The 22837-nt window shown below is 37.1% G+C and overlaps 1 protein-coding gene and 1 long non-coding RNA gene across 2 annotated transcripts in view; one reads left to right on the plus strand and one right to left on the minus strand.

The window, feature by feature from the left end:
• Positions 1-641: 641 nt before the first annotated feature.
• Positions 642-22837, plus strand: part of LOC129749848 (putative gustatory receptor 28a) — a 28771-nt gene continuing 6575 nt past the window's right edge. The window contains exon 1 of the mRNA XM_055744941.1: positions 642-1796. Coding sequence (XP_055600916.1) covers positions 738-1796 — 1059 coding nt within the window. The 5' untranslated portion in view covers positions 642-737. The remainder of the gene's footprint in view (positions 1797-22837) is intronic.
• On the minus strand, positions 5675-6503 carry LOC129749850 (uncharacterized). Its single transcript, XR_008738189.1, has 4 exons — positions 6156-6503; positions 5990-6098; positions 5843-5928; positions 5675-5786 (listed from the first exon to the last, which is right to left on the minus strand). It is a non-coding gene; the product is annotated as an uncharacterized LOC129749850 (long non-coding RNA).

A 22837-nucleotide genomic window follows, 5' to 3' on the forward strand; every position in this document is an offset into this window, starting at 1 on the left:
TGCATTTTATTTTAAGGCCGCTTTTTTCTTAGTACGAGAATTCGATGAATACTTTGCTTCTTTCTTCATGTAAAAACAGACTCTGATTGATAAGCTTTACATTCAATTTCACAGGAACATGGAAACACCAAGCTCAGTATTATTTTTGCTAAATCTTGATAGCTTTCTTCATTACGGTCATGTTTTAGTAAAATATTACCGAAGTATAGTACTCAATGAACTGTCAAAACGTGTTAGATAAATATATTTTTTTTTCAATAATCTTCTTTAAAGATTCTTCGAGCGAAAAAAAATTTACTGGGTTTTTTTTGGAAGTTTTTTTTTTACTTTAACCAACATTTTCTGTTTACGGCTTGCTTGTAATGCTCAGGATTGTTTATCGAATTCGGTTTCTTCTACCCTTTTCCTGTTAGGACGATAACATCAAATTATTCTCTTCACTATACACACAAACGTGTGGGGGAGGCGCTAGAAAGGAAGCGCACCGTATAATCAGTATAATAAAACGCGCGTAGGCACTCTTCCACCTTCTCTTTGGTGTGGCGATGTGGAAATACGCCAAGGGAATGGGTGGGAAAACTAAAACCACCGAGCATTCCTCTAGGCTGCGAGCATATCCTGATTCAGTCCTGCCGTGTCTGCTTCCGTGTTAAGTTCAACAGGTAACGTCAATTTGAGCCGGCCCCGAGTCAACCGTTTCGTGTTAAACTAAACTGTCTGTCAATAAGTTGCCCGGCATGATGAAAACTCTTCTGTACGACATGTTGCATCCGAAAACTTTTTACGCTGCCCAGAGGCCCATTCTTCGCATGACTTTCATCTGCGGAATGACTCCTTTTACGGTGATGATGAAAGGGAAGGATGCTGAGCTTAGGAGTAATTCTTTTGGATATTTTAACACCTCGATTCATACGATCATCTTCTGTACCTGTTACGTAATCTCGTTGGTGAAAAAGGAAAACATCACAGGATATTTCTTCAGCACCGAGATCAGCACTTTGGGAAACATTCTTCAGGTCCTGTGTGGATTAGTCGCTTTGGTTATGACGTTCTTCTACAGCATTTTCCAACGAAAGCATCTGATTAATGCATTTCATGCTTTGGCCAGAACCGACGAAAGTTTTAAAAACATCGGAGTAGAAACAAACTACCGCAGTACCTTGATGTACCATTACCTTATTATTTTGGGGCAACTTTTGGTCCAGGGTAGTTTTATGGGTGTTTCGTTGGCCATATTTTTCTGCTCCGGAGTGTATCCTTGCCTGCCGGCGTGGACATCATTTTTCCTACCTTCGCTGATGATATCACTGGTCATAGTGATGTTCCTGTCTCTGGTTAACCAAATCAAGCATCGATTTCATCTTCTCAACAAAGTGCTCATCTCTCTTCGTGAAATCTGCCTCGAGAAAAAGGAAGCCGAGTATAACGAGAAACAGGACGAAGTTAAAATACTCACCATCAGAAATCCTCTGGGAATATCCTCGGTTTACTCCGGGAATACCAATCGTTACATGCCGGATGTGGTAGTAAAAGTGGCCCAAATCCAGGACGAGCTATGTGATGCGTGTGCAAATGTGGAAAACTATTTCAACATTCAGATGCTAGCGATCGTTGCTATAGCATTTTTGATCGGTGTATTCGATACGTACTACATCTTGGAGACAATCTTCGCCAACAGTGCTACGAATACGGTTTTCAGTAAGCTTCAGTTTGTGGCCTTCTTCTTTGGTCAGGCGATGGTCAACTCGTTTGGGATAATGACGATCGTCTACGTGAGCAGTTTGGCAACAAAGGAGGTATAGTTAGAAATTGTTATAGTATTTGAAAATCCAAAAACTTTACGAGCAGTGTTGAAGATTCAAAATTTTGACAGCTCAATTTCGATTGCTAAGCAATTTATCTAAAGAAAATTATCAAATTTCAAAGACTACGGAAAAGCGTATGAACTAGAATATATTATGTGTATAGCACCAAACCGAATAGCGACAGTAGGACTAGCGACGCTTTTTTACTAGCGAGATTTCTGTCATTCGCAGGTTTGTTTTTCTTTTTTTCAGTCCAGTAGGCGATTTCGATGTAGTACTCGAACATTGTTTATGTTATTTACTCACTAATCACTAATCGTACTTCCATAGCCAGAACTTATGTCTGAGTCCCAAAGAATAATAAGCGTGTATTATTATTCTTCTTGTCTTTGTTCATGTTTTTGATCATTTTAACATAAAAAACATCAAAATGATCAAAAACATAAAATGGTTGGGCCTACCATGGAGCAGAGAACGCAAAGACATCTGGAACACAGGAACAGGAAGAAACGTGGACCACCAGTACCATACGTTTCAAAGGGGATCGTTGGAAGCATGCTAAGAAAAATGCTCCGTGATGAAAATAACATGCTAAATGTTAAGTAACTTCACCAATCACTAGAGCCATTCTTCATCGGCTGGAAATGATTTATTTGGTACACAGAAATCACAAAACTTAAGACTAAAAATCCTTTTCAAAATTTGATATATTCGATGAAAGCTTTTTTAACTTTACCTGTATTTTTCTGCGTTGAACTGTTTTGGATTTCAGTGTACAATCATTTCTGGTCTTAGACCAAGGATAAAGCGCCTTTACTCGCTCTTGAAAATAAAAAAGAAACGGAAACATTAATAGAGCATTAAACCTATCGAGGTCTGTTAAGAGCTCGAAAGGTTCTTCAAATATTTTACCCTTTTAAGAGAATTTGATAGTGAGATAACTTCAAAACCTCTCTGCAAACAATGAACTTTCAGTTTTAAAACTAGGTGATTGTATTCAGTTCACTTATTAAAAATGTAAATCTTATATGATTAAAAACATTATAAAAATGCAAACATTTAAAAACCATCAACTAGTGCATAAGTGAAAAAAATATAAAGGCGAAAGATTGGAATTGGCTCACCGGGTTTTGGCTCTCGTTGGGAATCACTATCATCATTAGTGATGATACTGCGTTACTGCTTCAGCCGGAGGTATATTCAAAAAATATCAAAAACTAACCCCTTTCCTTCCAGAAAACACGTTTCCTCACTATTTTTCGTCCTAAACAGTTAACCGATTCACATAATCGCAGTAATCCGCGGTATGCAACAAGACAACTTCAAGACGTTTGCTCAATGAAAACTAAATCACAAATAATTCCCGCTTTCACGTCCCTTTTAAAATGAATTTTTCAGCTGCTCTCAAAATATAAATTGCTCAACACGCACTTTCATTCTCAATTTTAAACTTTTCATCTTTGGACAATGTGATTTAGAAAATATTTAAACGAAAATCCCACAACCTATTCATTTTTTCACGGTTTCGTCTTGCGGTTTCACAAACACTTTTGAATGCGCTATTGAATTACTTCCAACCAAAACTAAGACGACCCATCCACGAGTCATCTTTTTATTAGCTTCTGTTGAAATTTTGCACTATTTCACATATTTCACTATTTCAAACAATTCAACAAACACGATTTTTTACAGACGGAGGAAAAACGCGTGCGCTGCAATTTCGAAATCTCGCAAGATCCGTCCAACACAACAAAACACCAATTGCATTTCTATGCAAGTAATTTGGATGCATTTCAATCAATTTTTAAATGTATCGATCGCTAAAGAAGTCCCGAAATAGAAAAAATTAACAGTATGTTTTAATTCGCGAGAAAACAAACGAGAAAAACGCGACGGCGAAAAAAAACACTTCCGTTCTCGAGCACGGCTTGCTACGATCCGAACATTGTTTATGTTATTTACTGTACATTTTCCTTAGGCCATCAATCGCATGCTCCAAGTATCCTAGGAAACTTGCGGTGCGTCGTTATTATTTTCAACGTCGCGACGTATGCGACGTGTCGCCAGTAGGCAAAGCTGCTATGATTATTAGCGCTCATATTTTGGATTTTTTCTGCATGCATAATAATATAGTGTATATTCAGGCGCTTGCACACGACACAGTGCTAACTTATGCGTTTTTTTAAAACAATTTATATGAAACTTCTAATTCAAGGGTTTAACAGCAGAAAAACTAAAAAAAAGTCGTATTCTAAGCACAAATCTTGAGTAAGTAAACTTGAAAAGGTTGCCAGACATTGAATCCAAGAATCAAAACCTAATTTCAAAATTAATATTTGGAACCATTATAGGAATTTCACAATGAACTGTATGTATGTATGTTGTATGTTGGAAATCCACCATGGGTGCACGGATTCACCGCAGTTTGACCAAAGTATGGTTCCATATGCATTATTTAAATTTCTCAAACAATCTTCAATGCAACGTTCACCATACCCGGCACCATGGCTTCGTATTAACTGTTATGGAATGAATGTATTATGTGTCTATGTAAGTATATTTTGGGGGAAAGATTCAATCAGCTACTCAACCAGTTAAAATTTATAACATTTTCTATGTTATATATTTACTCAGGTATTCCGGCATCCGTGTATATACCTGGCCAGCTGGCAACTGATTGAATATTCTTATAAATAATTTTAATAATGTTCAATGTAATCTATATAATGAAATGATCTCATCATAGTTCAGCTTCACCCTTCCACTGCCTTCAAAAATAAAGGTGCTCTCACAGCCCTGGCTGACTTTTATTCAAATAACTTTCATTTCTTGTAGACATGCATCGCGCCTCACTCAAAATCACTTCATAAAGCGAACTCAGCCCAAAACCCAATTCTTCATTACTACAACACAATCGCACTCTCAAGCGACTTCACATTTCCATCTTCCTGTACGGGATGCGCTCAAAAACCACCCAGCAGCTGTTTGCACACTCTAATATGTATTTCTTCTTCAGAACACAAATTTGGATTCGCCTCCCCCAAAGTAATCACTTACACCCACACTAGACTGAGTCGATTTGGGGTCATTTTGGAATTTCTCAAACCCTGGGGCCTAAAAAGCTTCGTCTTGGTCCAAAACTCATCCATGATTTTTTGCAAAATTTTTAAGTAATGTTTACATGAGTAAATTTGAACGTTTAGGTTTGTATGGGAGAATTGGATATTTTGAACTGAAAAATCAACATCAGTTTTGTTTCGTCTGTGGAACCGAGCCAGATGATGGTTTTTGTGCCAATTAATAAAATTCCTAAAGGAAATTTTCCGCTGAACAACTTTGTCGAAGACTGTAACTTCGTATTCTATTAGGAAAAAAAAGTTATTAGCTGTTTAACAGGGGTATATCTTTTCGCATTGATTAACAGTAAATTCAATTGACATCACTGCTTGAGCCTCGCGAAGTGTTGCATGGAAAATAGTCACGCAATACCTCACTACACCCTTAGAAAATCGTACACAAAAGTATGTAAAAAGAAGTCAAAACAACCCGTAAGTGCAGGAAGCCACTAGTATGTAAAAAGGGTGATACGAAACCTTATGTAGTAAAGCTGGTACGGACGAGTATGTAAAAAGTACGCAAAAGAACGTAGGGATCTGTGAACTGAAAAGTATGTTAAAATCACATAAATCAGGAAAATTTATGAATTTAAATTAGAAATTTAGAAGCAGGGATATTTTCCTTCGAATTGAATCATTGATTTTTTATTATGCTAATTTATTGTCAAACTATAAAATAACAACAAACTGGCTCCGTTGGTCCACCTGAGAAGTTCTTCGCTGGGCATAATGATGGGTAAACCAGAAACCACTGTTATATCATTGGTCACTTTGGCACATCGGTTAGCTTGGGCTGGTCATTGGGCTGCAGATTCTGGGGCTGGGTATCCAGGGGACCCGAGATTGGCCGATGAGGTTGTCAATCCTATAGAAGAAAGAAGTGGTCAAAAAACGGCTAAAATTAAAAAAAAAAAATATTACCAATTTTTTTGGTTTGCTTGGTTGCGACTGGGACTATGGTGGAATCGGCATGTTGCTTCGGGACCTAGAGGAAAACAACAACTTTCCTAAAATTATGGACAAAAATTGAATAAAACATACAGCTGAAAAAAATGTTTTCAAACTTACCGAGAGGAGCGAAGAAATTTTGAGGCCGCAACTATGGTGGAATCAGATTGTTGAATCGTCTATGATAGCGTTTCATATCGCTTCCCCAGTGGAAACCATAACAACTATCCTAAAATTAAGGAGATGAATTGAAAACATTCAGCAGAAATAATGTTACCAAACTTACCGAGAGAAATTTTTCTGTTTTCGCAAAGACTTATGGGGAAGTTCCGCAAAATTGTTGCGTGCGCGCAAGTAGGATGCAAATAACAGACTGACTCCCTGGTGGTGTGAGTGAAAAGCAAAACGCCGTCATCTACAAATTTACTTAAAATTGAAGTTCTTCCTACATAGAGGATTTTGTAGAATAGAAAGAACTGACAAAGTATGTAATTTCTGAAACCCACTTCTACGTAAAAGTTGTCGAACTTCAAAGTATGTAGTTTTAACGGTACCACTATGTACAAATTTCTTAGAGTATAGGCACCCTGCAGTGATGTCAATTGAATTTATTGTTTATCAGTGCGAAAATATATACCCCTGTTAAACAGCGAATAACTTTTTTTCCTAATAGAATTCGAAGTTACAGTCTTCGACAAAGTTGTTCAGCGGAAAATTTCCTTTAGGAATTTTATTAATTGGCACAAAAACCATAATCTGGCTCGGTTCCACAGACGAAACAAAAATGATGTTGATTTTTCAGTACAAAATATTCAATATTTCCCATACAAACCTAAAAGTTCAAATTTACTCATGTAAACGTTACTAAAAAAATTTACAAAAAATCATGGATGAGTTTTGGACCAAGACGAAGCTTTTTAGACCCCAGGGTTTGAGAAATTCCAAAATGACCCCAAATCGACTCAGTCCAACCCACACACTTCCATTGAACATAATCACAGAAATTATCGTAGTCTACCGGCTACCGCTAATCTCAACACTGCCTACAATCGATAGACCCCCGCGCACCAGAGCCTTCACTTTCACTCTGATTATAGGAATTTCACAATGAACTATGCACTTATTCAACACAGACCCTATTCAGGATTTTGAATTTATAAATCAGAATCCAAGAATAAAATTCGTTTTGTATTAATCTTCCCAAGCAACATTTAAAGTTTTATAACCGGCTACAAGACCAACTTTAAGTTTCATAAGATGCCTGGAGAATTGTATACAACAATCAGTGTTACTTGAGTTATTTATTAATTCCTTAAACATGTTCGTGTTATTTTTTTGAGAATAAAATTATAAATAAGAAGTTGTATTTTTATCAATGTGCCTACACAAAGGCGCTAAATTTATACGAAGTGTTCGCTAAATGTTGTGCAAAGATTAGTTTATCGCTAATCGTGAGCTGAAAATTATGTAAAGACTAGCTGACCCGGTAAACTTCGTTTTACCTTCAAAAGTATAAATCATTATAAATGTTTAATTTCATCTACACGTCCTTAACTGCATTCTTATGGAAATCGTGACAAATAAAATTGAATTTGTGTTGGGACCACCATCCATAAAAAGTGAGATTCTTGAAACTATCATACAAACCATCTCTGACGCAAAAAACCCTCGGAAACCAAATTTCACTTGATTCCGACTGACCACCCTGTAGTGAATAGAAGAAATAAATATTAGATATAAAATAAACGAAAAAGAAATATTAATCTGACTTGTAGAATAGAAACAAATTGGCAATTAATATCAGTGGAGAAAAAAAAGAACGAACACCAGTAAAAAAAAAAAAGTTATGAGAGACTGAAAAAAAAATGACAACTATAAATAGCGAGAATGTAAGAATAGAGAGAAAAAGAGAAAGATTGAATGAGTTGTCGGAGAGGAACAAAATCTGGACCAAAAGAACAAGGTTATGAAATTCAGTTTTAACTAGATTGCTTTAGAGAACGGATGTACATTCCGGAAATGCATCGAAAATAGTTTGTGAATTAGGGTACGAACACAGTGAGCGCGAAGCGAACTGCGAAGCGAAATATTCATTCACCGGATGAATTTCGCAAGTTCATTTTTGAAGGCCGGCCACAGTGTACGCGAATTGCGAAGCGGTTCAACACTGAAAAAAAACCTTCTGTTTTGCAAAAATTAATCACTTGTGAAAAAATCTTTGCAAATTAATTTGCAGAATCAAAAATGTGAGCGAGGGATACGTACCGCGCCAAAAAAAAATAATCCGCGTTAATTCCGAAAAACCACGTTAACTTCGGAAAACCGCGGAAAAACCTTGCGCGTTCTAGGACCGCGGGGATTATGAAAAGGAATCTTAAGGTCATGAATTGCCTGGACTTTATGAGTACGTCGGAGAATAGATTTTTGACACCCAAATCCTGTATGACGGCTTCAGCCTAACACCAACATGCTTTAAATGACTGAAAATCGCATAAAACAAGCATAATGTGGATATTAGGTGAGAAGAATCAATTAGAAAAAGTCGAAATTTGCAGTCTGACGCTATGAAACGCCATTTCAAAATCCAATACGGCAGCTTTCGCTCAACTTTTAAATATTTTAAATGACTTAAAATCGCAAGAAAAAAATCTACCAAAACTATGACAAAAATATAACAAAATAATGAAAAAAAATTACAATATAATAACAACAAATATTACGAAACGCTGACAAAACTTTGATAGAAATATGACAAAGGTGACACAAATATTACAATATGATAAAAATATACCAAATCTATGATAAATTTGACATTAAAATGGGAAAGCCTTGACCAAATTTTAAAAAAATCTGACAAAAATTAATAAAGTTGACTAAATAATAACAAAAAATTAACAATAATTCCAAAACTCGAAATAAAAACTTTAACAAATACTTGACAACATTATGGAAAATATGAAAATTGAAATAATAATATGAAAAATATAATAACTAATCAAAATTTACAAATATGACAAAATTTTGCAATAAAATTACATAAATCTGGCGATACTATGAAAAAAATCTTACAAATGTAATAAATATATATGTAACAAAGCTATGAAAAAATATGATAAAAATTTAACAAAACAACGATAAGAAAAAAAAATTATAACAAACAGTTGACAAAGGTTGTTATAGTACTGTAAGATTTTTGTCATTTTATTTTAATTTTTGTAATAATTTTGTCATGTTTTCATTTGTCGTATTTTTGTCATAGTTCTGTCAGATTTTTTGTTCATTTGATTGTGAGTTTTGTCTTTTTTCGTTCGATTTTAGTCGTTTTAACATCTTCTCTTCATACTGAAAGCACTGACCATACTGACTGGACACTGGATTTCGTTTTCTGGATAAGTTTTCCAGAAAAAAAAACAAAAAAAAAATCATTTTTCCACAGTACGCAATGTCGATTCCAGAGTGCGCATGGATCGATTTGAAGAAATGCTACCCCAGTTAGGAAATGCCACCCAACTTTAAAAATAAAACACGCAATTTCTACGATAAAATCGGGCTAAACAGGACCATTTTTCCTACAGGGCATTTTTTGTCAAATTTTTCAGGTTCGCCACCTGCCGTCGGTATTGCGAACCTGCAAAATCTGACAACAAAAAATTAGACAGAAAATGGTTGAATTTTTGTTCTAAGAGTCAAGTCAGTGTGGTCAGTGCTGAAAGTCTTACCCAGTACAACTGCATTCGATGATTACTCTTGTATTTGAACTCACGGACATTGGCTTAGGAGGGAACTAACTTGCCAACTGAGTTACATTTTTAACATATTCAACATTATGTCATTTTTTTTTAAATTTTGTGTTTATTTTTTGTCAGATTTTTGTGATTTAATTGTAAATTTATTGTTATTATTTTGTCATTTTTGTAAATTTGTTGACAAATATTGGTCCTTATATTAGTTCTGTCAGGTCATATTGTCAAATTTTGATTATAATTTTGCCATACATTATTTTTCTCATTTGTCATAGTTTTGCTGCTATTTCTGTGAATTTTTCCTCATATTTTTGTCTAATTTTTTTAAATTTGTCATATTTTATAATTATTTTACCACAGTTGTCGTGTTTTATTCAAAGTTTTGTCATTTGTCTTTATTTTTTTTTTGTCATATTTTTTAATTTTAGTAATAGTTATTCATATTTTCCCACAGTTTTGTTATATTTTTGTCAATATTACTTTAGTTTTATAACACGCCCTTTAAACATATTGTGGGGCTTCCATGCCACCGGTCGTTTATTGCCAGTTAGAATTTGTTTCAATTGATAAAGACTGAAACCGCGTTTTTTTACTCGAAAATCCGCGCTAAAAAACCGTACATTTTTTATTACTAACACAGAAACGGCAATGATAATTAAATAAATAAACTTTTGAAAAATATTTTTTTGATAAATCATTTTACGATAAAACATATCCGAGAGAATATTTTCAGTGTATGTCCAGATGAACAGAATGAATTCGCGCGATCCAGCCGGGTCTTCGCACGAAAATTCGCTTGCACTGTGGCCGGTCGATGTTTTTTTCAACGTGTTTCAATGAGAAGCGGTTTTTCGCGCGAATTGGAAATTCGCTTCGCACTTCGCACCGCGCTCACTGTGAATTCGACCTTAGAGCACCTGCAACGGTTCAGGCGTAAATATTGGTTTTAAGTATACCAGTTTAAGCAAAATTTGAAATTTTAGAATCGGCTAAAACACCCACTCCCCACCGGTGTAGGAGCAAATTTAAAACGGAAACACTTTCATTGCAGACACTCAATAATTGAGAAGAAAAAACCCATGTTATTGGAAAAATTGCATAAGTTTTGAGTTTCAAGGTTAGTTGTCTTAAAATTAATTCTACGAATATTCTTTTTGACAGAACAATGATTTCAACTATTCTACCAGGATTTCATTAATTTAAAAGCAAAAATGACTACACAACGAGGAAAAAAGGTCAATTGAAACAATTCTTCAAATAATTCAATCAAATTGCTTTGAATCAATGGAATAAAGTTTTGTTGAAATGAAATGAAAAAGCAATTTTTTTTCAAGTTATTGCTGACATTGATAAAGGAAACGAGAAATGTTCATCCCAAAGTCAAAGGAAATTTTCCCTTGATTTGTCGACATTTTTGTTTGACAAAAACTTGTTTCACTATTTGTAAATTTATGTATGGATACAGAAAAATATTCTAATATTGACGAAAACTCCGAGCAATCCATACGAAACTAAAAATCCCTCAATATCTCAAATAAAACAAAAATTATAGAACAAACAATAAACATTTATTTTACCTCATCGAAAAAGTATTAAAATTTTCTTTTCGTTTATTTTTTTCAAATTTTAGAACGCTGACTGGATTCACTAATTCGTCGAGCCCAAATGAAAAGCTTTTTATTCAATTATATTAAATCGAGAATAATGTGACATGTATTATTTATACTTGATATGGTTTTTATTAACATCTATTCTCAATTTATGTTACGTATAGGGTGGTTGAAGCAAAAAAAAAACATTCAAATAATATCTCAAAAAGAAACTATTATCACACCCAATGTTACCCAAACATGTGTGAAAGAAATCATTGTTGGCTAAAATTTTCTCACCGTGAACTAAATCGGTCTGTCGTATATTTTGAAATCCTGTTCCAAATTTGCATGAATTTGGAACAAAGGCGTATAACTGTTGGGAATTTTGAAATCGATAACTGTGCTAAAACAGCAATATACGCCACCGGTGCCAGCCGAAATGTTTTAGCGTGGTCGAAAACCGTGTTTTGCATCTACCGTTGGGACAGCCCTTATAGGCGAATGTGATGCAGCGAGAGCACCGGTTACGACAAACAAAATGGCGCGGTTTAAGCTCTCAAATAAGGGAAAGAAGGTAAATGAAAATTTGAAAGCAATTTTGCCAAAGATTTTTTAGATTGATTTAAAAAAAAAATGGCTGAAAAGGACGCCATTTGCGAATGACGGGTAGTTGCGAAAATTTGTGTAAATTATAGAGTCCATTGAGAAATGGATCTTCTGCATAACTGGAATGGCAGAAGTACGGAAATTGTTTTGACAAAATGTTGTGATATGGTGTTTCTTTGAAAATAGTTTTATTAAAAAGGGAAGGCTTCGGAAACCCATCCAGAAGCTCGGTGAGGACTGAAAGTTTTTGTGGTTCTTGTATTCCTTTAAACGACAGAATGAATAAATGTAATTCTTATGAGGATGAAATCAATCTCTTCGAGAATACTAGTATTCCCTGAGAGGATAATAAAAGTCCCCGTGAGGATTATTTTCTTCCCTGTGAGGATAATAAAAATCCCCGCGAGGGTAATATTCATCCCTGTGAGGATAATAGCATTCCCTGTGAGGATAATTGTAATCCCTGTGAGGATAATAGTAATCCCTGTGAGGATAATAGTAATCCCTGTGAGGATAATAGTAATCCCTGTGAGGATAATAGTAATCCCTGTGAGGATAATAGTAATCCCTGTGAGGATAATAGTAATCCCTGTGAGGATAATAGTAATCCCTGTGAGGATAATAGTAATCCCTGTGAGGATAATAGTAATCCCTGTGAGGATAATAGTAATCCCTGTGAGGATAATAGTAATCCCTGTGAGGATAATAGTAATCCCTGTGAGGATAATAGTAATCCCTGTGAGGATAATAGTAATCCCTGTGAGGATAATAGTAATCCCTGTGAGGATAACAGTAATCCCTGTGAGGAGAATAGTTATCCCTGTGAGGATAATAGTAATACCTGTTAAGAGGAATACTTGATAGGATAGTAGTAAAAGACTTGTGGAATGACACTATTTTTGCAATGACGATGAAAACTCCCCTGTGAGGATTGTAGTATTCCTTCAATAAGAATGATATTAATCCCCCTGCGAGGATAGTAGTCGCCCGGTGATAGTAATAGTCTTGTGCTGATGACAATATTTTTTTTGTGATGATATTCGTCCCCTTGAGAGGATGATAGTAACCGCCTTAAAATGATCCCAATGTGAGGATGTTAGTATTTCCTCTGAGAGGATGCTAGTATTTGCAGTATTCCCTCTTTGAGAATGTTTAATGATAATTTAAGAGGAATATAGTCGTCTCCATGGATGACGAGAGTAATCCTCTCCTGAGAGGTTGATAGTGATGTCCCCTCCTGTTAGGATGTTAGTAGTTCCTTTGAGAGATGATACTACTGCCTAATGATGATGACAGTAATTATCCTTTAGAATTGAAAGCGATCCCATTGTGAGGATGTTAGTAGTTCATTTGGAAAGATGATTGTATTTAAATAATGTTGATAGTAAACCTCACTTGAGGATGACAGTAATCTCTCTGTGAATATGTTTAATGATCTTTTAAGAGGATGATAGTTGATGATAGTAATCTTCCTTTGCGGATGTTAGCAGTTTCTTTATGAGTATGAAAGTATTCTTCTAATGATGTAATAGTAATCTTCATTTGAAGATGATTGTAATCCCCCAGTGTGGATGTTAGAATTTCCTTGAGCATATGATGACATATAATGACGATGATAGTAATCTTCCTTTGAGGATGAAAGTAATCCTCCTGTGAGGATGTTAGTAGTTGTACTGAGAGCATGATTATGATAGTAATCTCCATCAAGGATTATTTCACACAATAGTAATGCCCAGTGATGTTTTTAGTAGTTCTTTGTGAAGAAAATAGTAATTGCCTATTGGTGATAGTCACCACCACTTGAGGATGATAGTAATTCCCCTATGATGATGTTGAATGATCCTTTGGGAGGATGATAGTAATCTTTATAATGCCGATATGAGGGTGTTAGTAGCTCCTTTGAGAGGATGATAGAATTTGCCTAATGATGATATTAAACCTCACTTGAGGATTATATCAATCCCTCTGTTATGATATTAATGATCTTTTGAGAGGATGGTGGTAATTTTTTTATTATGATGACAGCAATCTCTCCTGCGAGGATATTTGTGATCCCTTGAGAGAATGATTAAAATCCTTCTATGATGGTTAAAAGTTATCTCCCTTTGAGAATGATAGTAATTCTCTTGTGAGGAGGTTAGTAGTTCCTTGAGTGGATGATAGTATTTCGCTAATGACGATGATAGTAATCCCCCTGTGAGGATGTTAGAAGTTCCTTGAGAGAACGATAGTATTTGCCTATGAAAAAAATGATGAAAGTAATCTCCCTCGAAGATGATAGTAATCCGCCTTTGGTGATGTTAGTAGTTGCTTTGAGAGGATGATAGTATATTACTAATGATGATAGTAATCACGCTTTGAAAAGATGAGGGCATTTGCCTAATGATGATGATATTAATCCCCCTATGAGGATGTTAGTAGCTCCTTTGAGAGGATGATAGAATTTACCTAATGATGATAGTTAACCTCCTTTGAGGATCATAGTAATCCTTCTATTAGAATATCAATGATTCTTTGAGATAATGACAGCAATCCCCTTGTGAGGATGTTTATCATCCATTGAGAGGATGATTCAAATCTTGTTATGATGACGATAGTAATCCCTCTTTGAGGATGTTAGTGGTTTCTTTATGAGGATGATAGTAATCTCCCTTTGAGAATGATAATAATCCCCCTTTGAGGATGTTAATAGCTCCTTTAAGCGTATGGAAGTATTCTCCTAATGATGTAATAGTGATCTTCATTTGAAGATGATAGTAATTCCCCTGGGAGGATGTTAGTAGTTGCTTGAGAGCGTGATAGCTTCTCCAAATGATTATGATGGTAATCTCCCTTTGAGGATGATAGTCATCCCCCTGTGAAGATGTCCAATGATCCCTTGAGAGGATGATAGTAATCTTTATGATGACGATAACAATCTCCCCTTTGAGGATGTAAGTAGTTCTATTAATAGGACGATAGAATTGTCCCAATGATGATAGTAAACCTCACTTGAGTATGACAGTAATCCCTCTGTGAGGATATAAATGATCTTTTAAGAGGATGATAAAAATCTTTTATGATAGTAATCCTCCTTCTGGATGTTAGAAGTTCCCTTGATGATAGTGTTTGCCTTATGATGATGATAGTAATCCCCCTGTGGGGATGTTATAAGATCATTTGAGAGGATGATATAATTTTTTAAAAAATATTGAATTGAATCCTTCTGTGTGGATGTAAGTAGTTCCTCTGACAGGATGATAGTAATTGCTGAACAATGATGATAGTGATCATCCTTTTAAGTTGCAGTAATTCCCCTGTGAGGAGATTAGCAGTTCCTTTGAGAGAATGATAGTATACAACTAATGATGATGATAGTAATCCCGATTCGTGAGGATGATAGCATTCGCCTAATGATGATATGAATCCTACTGTGAGGATGGTTAATTGTCCCTTGAGAGGATGATAAAAATCTTTTTATGATGATGATAGTAAGTCCACTGTTTTTATACTGTAGTTGGCTAATGATGATGATAGCAATATTTGGTTGAAAGTTACCCTGATCCTGTGAGGATGTTGGTAGTTACTTTGGGATGATGATGGTATTTGCCTTATGATGATGATGGTAATCCCCCTGTGAGGATGTTTAATAATCCTTTGAGAGGATGATAGCATTTTTTATGCTGATGATAGCAATTTCCCTGAGAGGATATTAGTAGTTCTTCTGAGAGGAGGATTGTAATCTCCTTATCATGATAGTAGTTCCCCTGTGACGATAGTTATCGTCCTGCAAGGATGTTAGTATGTTATTCTTTCGAGTGGATGATAGTAACCTCCTTATGATGATGAAAATAGTTACTTTTAGGGGATAATAGTAGTCTCCTTAATGTGATAATAGTAGCCCCTGTGAGGATACACGATCATTCGGGACACCACAGTAATCGTGATAATAAATAACCTGTGACGGTGATAAGAATCGTCTTGTGAGGATGTCAGTATGCTTCGTGAGAATTATAATATTCCTCCGGTGAGAAATCATGATAGTTATTCCCTCGTGAGGATGACAGTAGTTGCTCTGTGAGATTATAGTAATCGCCTGTGAGGAAGACAGTTTTTTTTTCTGGTGATGATGATTGTAGTTCCCTTGTGAAGATTATGTTATTTCACGTGGATGATAGTGATTCTCTTGTAAGGATGATAATAGTTCTGCTTTGAAGATGATATTCAATCCCCTGGTAATCGCCTCGTTAGAATGATAGTAATCGTCCTGTGAGGATGACAGTATTTCTTTCATGATGATTATTGTTTATACCTCTGAGGATGATGTTATTTCTCCGGTGAGGATGAGTTATTACCTTAAAAAAAAGAACTAAATGTTAATTGGCATATGAGAATGATAGATATCTTCCAGTCACAATAATAGAAAACTTTATATGAGGATGATAGTAGCGCGTCTGTGAGGATATTAGTATTCGCCTTGTAAGGGTGATAGTAATCGCCCTGTTAGAATAATAATTTCGCTGCGAGAATGATACCTAGTAGTTTGTAGTTATTTATAGCTTCTCTTGAATACTAAACCGGCTGATCATGTCCTTCATTATTCGGCGTTTGTTTTTCAAATTGGTTGTTCTGCTCAATGGTTTCATCAACAGCAATAAAGCACAAAACTTAAAGCTTGCGATATGTTCTAGTATATTGCAATAGTGAGTGGAATGGAATCGTTGTTTCGGTTGCCCATCAGTTATGCTAGGTGATTTCGACTGAATATAGAGATTTCTGGAAGTTTCCTATAAATTATCGTAGTGTATTGCATCTCGATGTTGATGTGTTGGAGCCAAGCGATGTTGGTGCTTATATGATTTAACAGACATTCTGGTACCCAGCAACGGATGTAGTGGCCTGACTTGAGTGCATCTTGAATTTCAAATAGGGCCCATAACTTCCCTTCTCGGTTGTGCTATCCGGATTCAATAACATCTGATCGTTAGTGTATTTTTCAGCTTTCGCAAGGCAAACTATTAAAACTGCAAGACTGAAATAATGAACCAGCTTGTTGTTTGTTTTTTTGTTTTTCTGGGATTTTAACACTTTCGCGTTATTCATCCCTTCTCCTCCGTGTCTAGTGTTGCCAGAAATGTTTGGCTGATTATATTTGTGATAGGAGTTTACTTTTTCGAAGGAATTCCAAAAGTTTATTTTCTTCCGTGGGGCAGTTAGAAAGAACTTGTCTTAGGCTGATTCCAAGATTTGCTTCTTTGCGGGCTTGTTGATATATTGGACAATATAGGAGGATGTGTTTTATGCTCAGAGGTGTTTGGCAAGCAATGCAAAATGGGGCATCTTCCTTGCCCATCAGGTATCCGTGGGTCAGTCTGGTGTGACCTATGCGAAGACGGGTCAATAGTCGTCTTTCGTGGAAGAGTAAACGATCGTTCCATGTATCGGTTGAGTTCTTGACTTCCCTTAGTTTGTTGTTTTGAATATTATTCCACTCCTGGGACCAAGTTAGAGTGATGTGTCGTTTCAGCCATTGAATGGCATCGCTATGTGGTACTGCCTGATCTGGGGGATCGAGATGCCCACCTGCTGCGGCGAGTAGATCAGCTTGTTCGTTCCCTATTATATTTGAATGCCCGGGAATCCAGCACAGAGTGATGTTTTTCTGCAAGATAACTGCGGAAAGCTCGGCTATCCAAGGGTGCTTAATATTACCGGCAGCAGTAGCTTTCAACACGCTGGCTGAATCAGAGAAAATAACTGAACCGCGTGGACATAGATTTTGAGCAGCTGACAATATTGCGAACGCTTCAGAGCTGAAGACAGAGCAGATAGCAGGGAGAGCAAGTGATAAACTTGTGTTTCCGCTGTATACACCACAACCTACTCGGCCGCTAAGGGTTTTTGAACCATCGGTATAAAATTTTGGTGATGTACTGTACTTCTTATTCACTAAGGGCCCTCCCAACGGTTCAGGCGTAAATATTGGTTTTAAGTATACCAGTTTAAGCACAATTTGAAATTTTAGAATCGGCTAAAACACCCACTCCCCACCGGTGTAGGAGCAAATTTAAAACTGAAACACTTTCATTGCAGACACTCAATAATTAAGAAGAAAAAACCCATTTTATTAGAAAAATTGCATAAGTTTTGAGTTTCACGATTAATTGTCTTAAAATTAATTCTACGAATATTCTTTTTGACAGAACAATGATTTCAACTATTCTACCAGGATTACATTAATTTAAAAGCAAACATGACTACACAACGAGGAAAAAAGCTCAATTGAAACAATTCTTCAATTAATTCAATCAAATTGCTTTGAATCAATGGAATAAGGTTTTGTTAAAATGAAATGAAAAAGCAATTTTTTTTTCAAGTTATTGCTGACATTGATAAAGGAAATGAGAAATGTTTATCCCAAAGTCAAAGGAAATTTTCCTTTGATTTGTCGACATTTTTGTTTGACAAAAACTTGTTTCACTATTTGTAAATTTATGTATGGATACAGAAAAATATGCTGATATTGACGAAAACTCCGAGCAATCCATACGAACTAAAAATCTCTCAATATCTCAAATAAAACAAAAACTATAGAACAAACAATAGACATTTATTTTACCTCATCGAAAAAGTATTAAAATTTTCTTTTCGTTTATTTTTTTCAAATTTTAAAACGCTGACTGGATTCACTTATTCGTCGAGCTCAAATGAAAACCTTTTTATTTAATTATATTAAATCGAGAATAATGTCACATCTATTATTTATACTTGATATGGTTTTTATAAACATCTTTCCTCAATTTATGTTACGTATAGGCTGGTTGAAGCGAAAAAAAAACATTCAAATAATATCTCAAAAAGAAACTATTACACCCAATGTTACCCAAACATGTGTGAAAGAAATCATTGTTGGCTAAAATTTTCTCACCGTGAACTAAATCGGTCTGTCGTATATTTTGAAATCCTGTTCCAAATTTGCATGAATTTGGAACAAAGGCGTATAACTGTTGGGAATTTCGAAATCGATAACTGTGCTAAAACAGCAATATACGACACCGGTGCCAGCCGAAATGTTTTAGCGTGGTCGAAAACCGTGTTTTGCATCTACCGTTGGGACCGCCCTAAGTGATGAAAATGGGGAAGCACTATAGACGGATTTACGCCAGCTTTTATTTTTGAGAGTAAAGATAGGTCGATTTTTGGAGTTGGAGCGTTCCATTTGAGCATTCTTGGATCATAACGAGTACAGATGGGTGGGATTAAGGCATGTATTTCCATGAGGAGTTTTTTGGCACGTAGAACCAGTGGTGCATTTGTACAGCGATCGAGAGATATCCATCTAATTGCTTTTGTGGAGATTATCTTGGTAAGGATAAGTTTAAATGGCAATTGGCCGCTCTCGGCCATAATGGAGGGTATTGGGCTGCTCTTAAAGGCTCCACTGATAGAGCGAACAGCCTGATTGTAAACGGGTTCCAATTTTTTTAGAGTGAAATCATAACTACGGCCATAAAATCCAATACCATGAAGCATCGTTGGTAGGAGCCATCCATGGAGGAAGAGAAGTAAAGTTGAGCGGGATCCTGCTCCATTTGGGGTACATAGTTTCTTTAAGATGTTTAGTTTGTTGTTCGTTGCCTTCCGAACACGATTGATGTGGTTCGTAAACTTGAGTTGATCATCTATCCACACTCCAAGTATCCTGGTTGTGCGGACGAGAGGTATAGTTTTGTTTTGCAGAGTAAGTGGGGGTATTTTACGCAATTTTCTTCTGTTGGGGCCAAAGTGCAATAATTTGGATTTATCGGGGGCGAAAGTAAAACCAACAGAGGGTGCCCAGGCTTCTAGTTTGTTTACAGCTAGTTGCAATTTCTTTCGAGCAAGTCGTGAGTAGGGGGAGGAGGCTAGGATGATGAGGTCGTCAGCATAGGCCAGTGTTTCGACTTGTTCGGGTACTACTCCGAAAACAGATTGCAAGCCTATTAGGAAAAGAGTAGGTGCTATCACAGAGCCTTGGGGTACCCCGTTGCGTATCACACTGGGAGACGAGTATACTCCGTCTATAAAAACCCTGGCTGTTCTATCTGTGAGAAAACTTTGTATGTACTTTCCCATTCTGCCAAGAATTCCCCATTTTTTAATCGTTGAGAGGATTTTCAGGCGACTGACACTATCAAAAGCCTTTGAGATGTCTACAGAGAGACAGCCCACGTGATTTCTTTTGGAGAGAGCTTTTTCCAGATAATTTTCTAAATGTGTCAAGTGGTCATCGGTAGAGAAGCCGGGGCGGAATCCAAATTGTCGACTGTCAAGACGATTGTCTGACTCGATAATAGACACCAACCGACGTTTAACCATGCGTTCAAGGATCTTTCCAGAACAATCCAAAAGTGTTATTGGTCGGTAGCTGTTCAATTGATGCAAATCTTGATTTGGTTTGGGTATGGGGATAACAAGTCCTTCCTTCCACTGTGTAGGTATAGTTCCACTTTGCCAGATCTGATTTAGGATGTTCAGGAGGATGGTCTTACCAAGAGGTGGCAAGTTTTTTAGCAGAGGATATCCGATTTCATCCATTCCGGCTGAGCGACCTTTGACTTTTTCGAGAGCTTTCTCAAGCTCAAACATGTCAAAATCGGTGTTATAATCAAAGTGTTGGAGGGTATGGAAGTCAATGGTCTGAGTTTGAGGGGAGTTGGATTCGGGAGAGGATACAGAGGAAAAGAAATTACAGAATGAGTTAGCTAGTAAGGAAGGGTCATTGGAGTATTGTTGATTGAGCAGTAGATGGAATCGGCTGGATCTATTAGAGCCGTTCAACCGTTTTATTTTGTCCCATATTTTGACGGATGGAGTTGAGGGGTTAATTTCTTCGACAAATTGTTTCCAGCACTCTTGTTTGGCCTGCTTAATGGTAGAGCGAGCTGTGGAGCGTGCAGATTTGAATTCACTCAGTGCAACCTCCTTTCGGGGATCGTTATTAGGGAGTCTTTTCAAGGATCGTAACTTTTTCCTGCGAAGTTTTACTGCGTCTCGAACTTCCGAATTCCACCAGGGAACGGATGCTTTTCCAGGTGTTCCACTGGTTCTGGGGATGTACTGTTTGGCTGTATCGAAGAGCAGCTTCGAAAAAGATGTGATGTTGTGGTTGGCCTCCCTGTGTAGATTTTTCTCAATGTCTATCTGATACCCGATCCAGTCAGCTTCGTCATATTTCCACCTGGGTCTCGTGGAAGCTTGGGGGGTCGAGACCTCAAGGGAGATTGAGATGGGATAATGGTCACTTCCGTAGGTGTCTTCAAATACCTTCCAACTAATTTTTGAGCTCAAATTCCACGAAACCATAGTAAGGTCTAAGGCAGATGTGTTTCCGGTTGAGGGACAGATTCGGGTGGGAAGTGAGTTGTTAAGGATATGCAGGTTATTGTTGGCAGTAAAATTTTCGATAAAAGATCCTCTTCTGTCGGTTTGAGTTGCCCCCCACAAGGTGGAGTGCGCATTGAAATCGCCCATAATTAATACTGGTTCTGGAAGTTGGGTAATTATACTTTCTAATTCCTCGCAAAACTCTACGAATTGAAGTTTTGGGGAAATGTAAATAGATGCTACGGTGATTTCGACGGGAGATCTTAGGCGGACTGCCACTATGTTAAGGGTAGAGTTTATCACTAGAGGTGCATAAGGAAATCCTATTTTTATGGCTAATCCGGTGCCTTGCATGCCCGGATGGTGATTGAGGTGAAGATGATAGCCTTTTATGAATTCTTTTGGGATGTGTTGTGGTTGTGCCATAGTTTCTTGTAGGGCAAAGATGATTGGAGAATACTGGGTGGAAAGTATTTGTAGGTCGGATGTACGTGCTCGTAAGCCGAAAAGATTCCATTGAATAGCTAAAAGCTGGTTGTTTTTTCTGGTGGGATAGTTATTCGGTCTATTGTTGTTGAGAGAACTATTGCTGTCAGGCGTCATTATGTTGTATGTTTGGGAGTTCATGTATGAAGCCATTAGGAAAGATTAATTGGAACGGACTTACCATTCTCTTGTTGGTTGTGGGGTCGATTTTTCCGGGGGTAGGAGGAGCCTGGTTCACAATCTGGTTCGAGGCACTGTTTCTTAGGAGTTGAGTTTGTTTCGGGAATTTTGTCATCGTTGGACTTGCGGTTGCGACGTCGGCTGCGTTTTGATGATTTTGAGTTTGCATGGCTGCTGACTGTAATAGTTGTGGTTCCAGAATGATCCGAGTTATCAGTTTCGGTTGTCGATTCCAATTCCGGGCTAGCTAGAAGAAGTTGTAGTTGTGTGGTGAGTTGGGCCACTCGCTGTTCCAATTCTTGTATCCGGAGGTCTTTAGCGTTTTCATGTTCGGATGATGTGGTGAGGCGTTGCTGAATTTGGCTGATGTTTTGGGCTGCTTTTTGGCGGTTTCGGTACTCTCGTACTGCTGCACCCTGGGAAATCCCCAAATTCACCCGGATTTTGACGATTTCTTGTTCCTCCTGCTGGACAGGACAGGAGCGACTCATAGCGGAGTGCGTCCCATCACAGTTAAGGCAATGTGGATCCTGGGAACAATCACTATGTGCAGGGGATTCCCCACAATTAAGACATTTTTCTTGTTGTTGACATCTGACCTTAGAGTGTCCGAATTTTCCGCATTTTCGGCAGAGGAGAGGCCTTGGATAGTATGGTCGAGTAGGTATGCGGATGAACCCGAAATAAATATAATCCGGAGCGACAGTTCCACTTATCGTCAAGACCATTGAATTTGTTGGTACTGACTTTCCGTCAACTTTTCTGATGAAACGGTACACCTTGGTAACGCCTTGGTCCGCCAAATTTTCTTGGATCTCTTCGTCGGACAATCCAAGAACTTCTCTACAGGATACCACTCGTTGGCAGGTGTTGAGTGTTGGGTGTGGCGCAATTTTGATTTTGGTTCCGTCAATCAGTTCCGAGAGTTGTTGCAGTTGGTTGAATTGGTGGATGCTTCGAATTTTCAGCAGGTAGGCCTCACCGTTGTTGATAGGATTTGCCCCATCAATTCGTCC

This window comes from Uranotaenia lowii, chromosome 2 (assembly GCF_029784155.1).
Source record: "Uranotaenia lowii strain MFRU-FL chromosome 2, ASM2978415v1, whole genome shotgun sequence".
In the NCBI taxonomy this organism is placed as follows: domain Eukaryota; kingdom Metazoa; phylum Arthropoda; class Insecta; order Diptera; family Culicidae; genus Uranotaenia; species Uranotaenia lowii.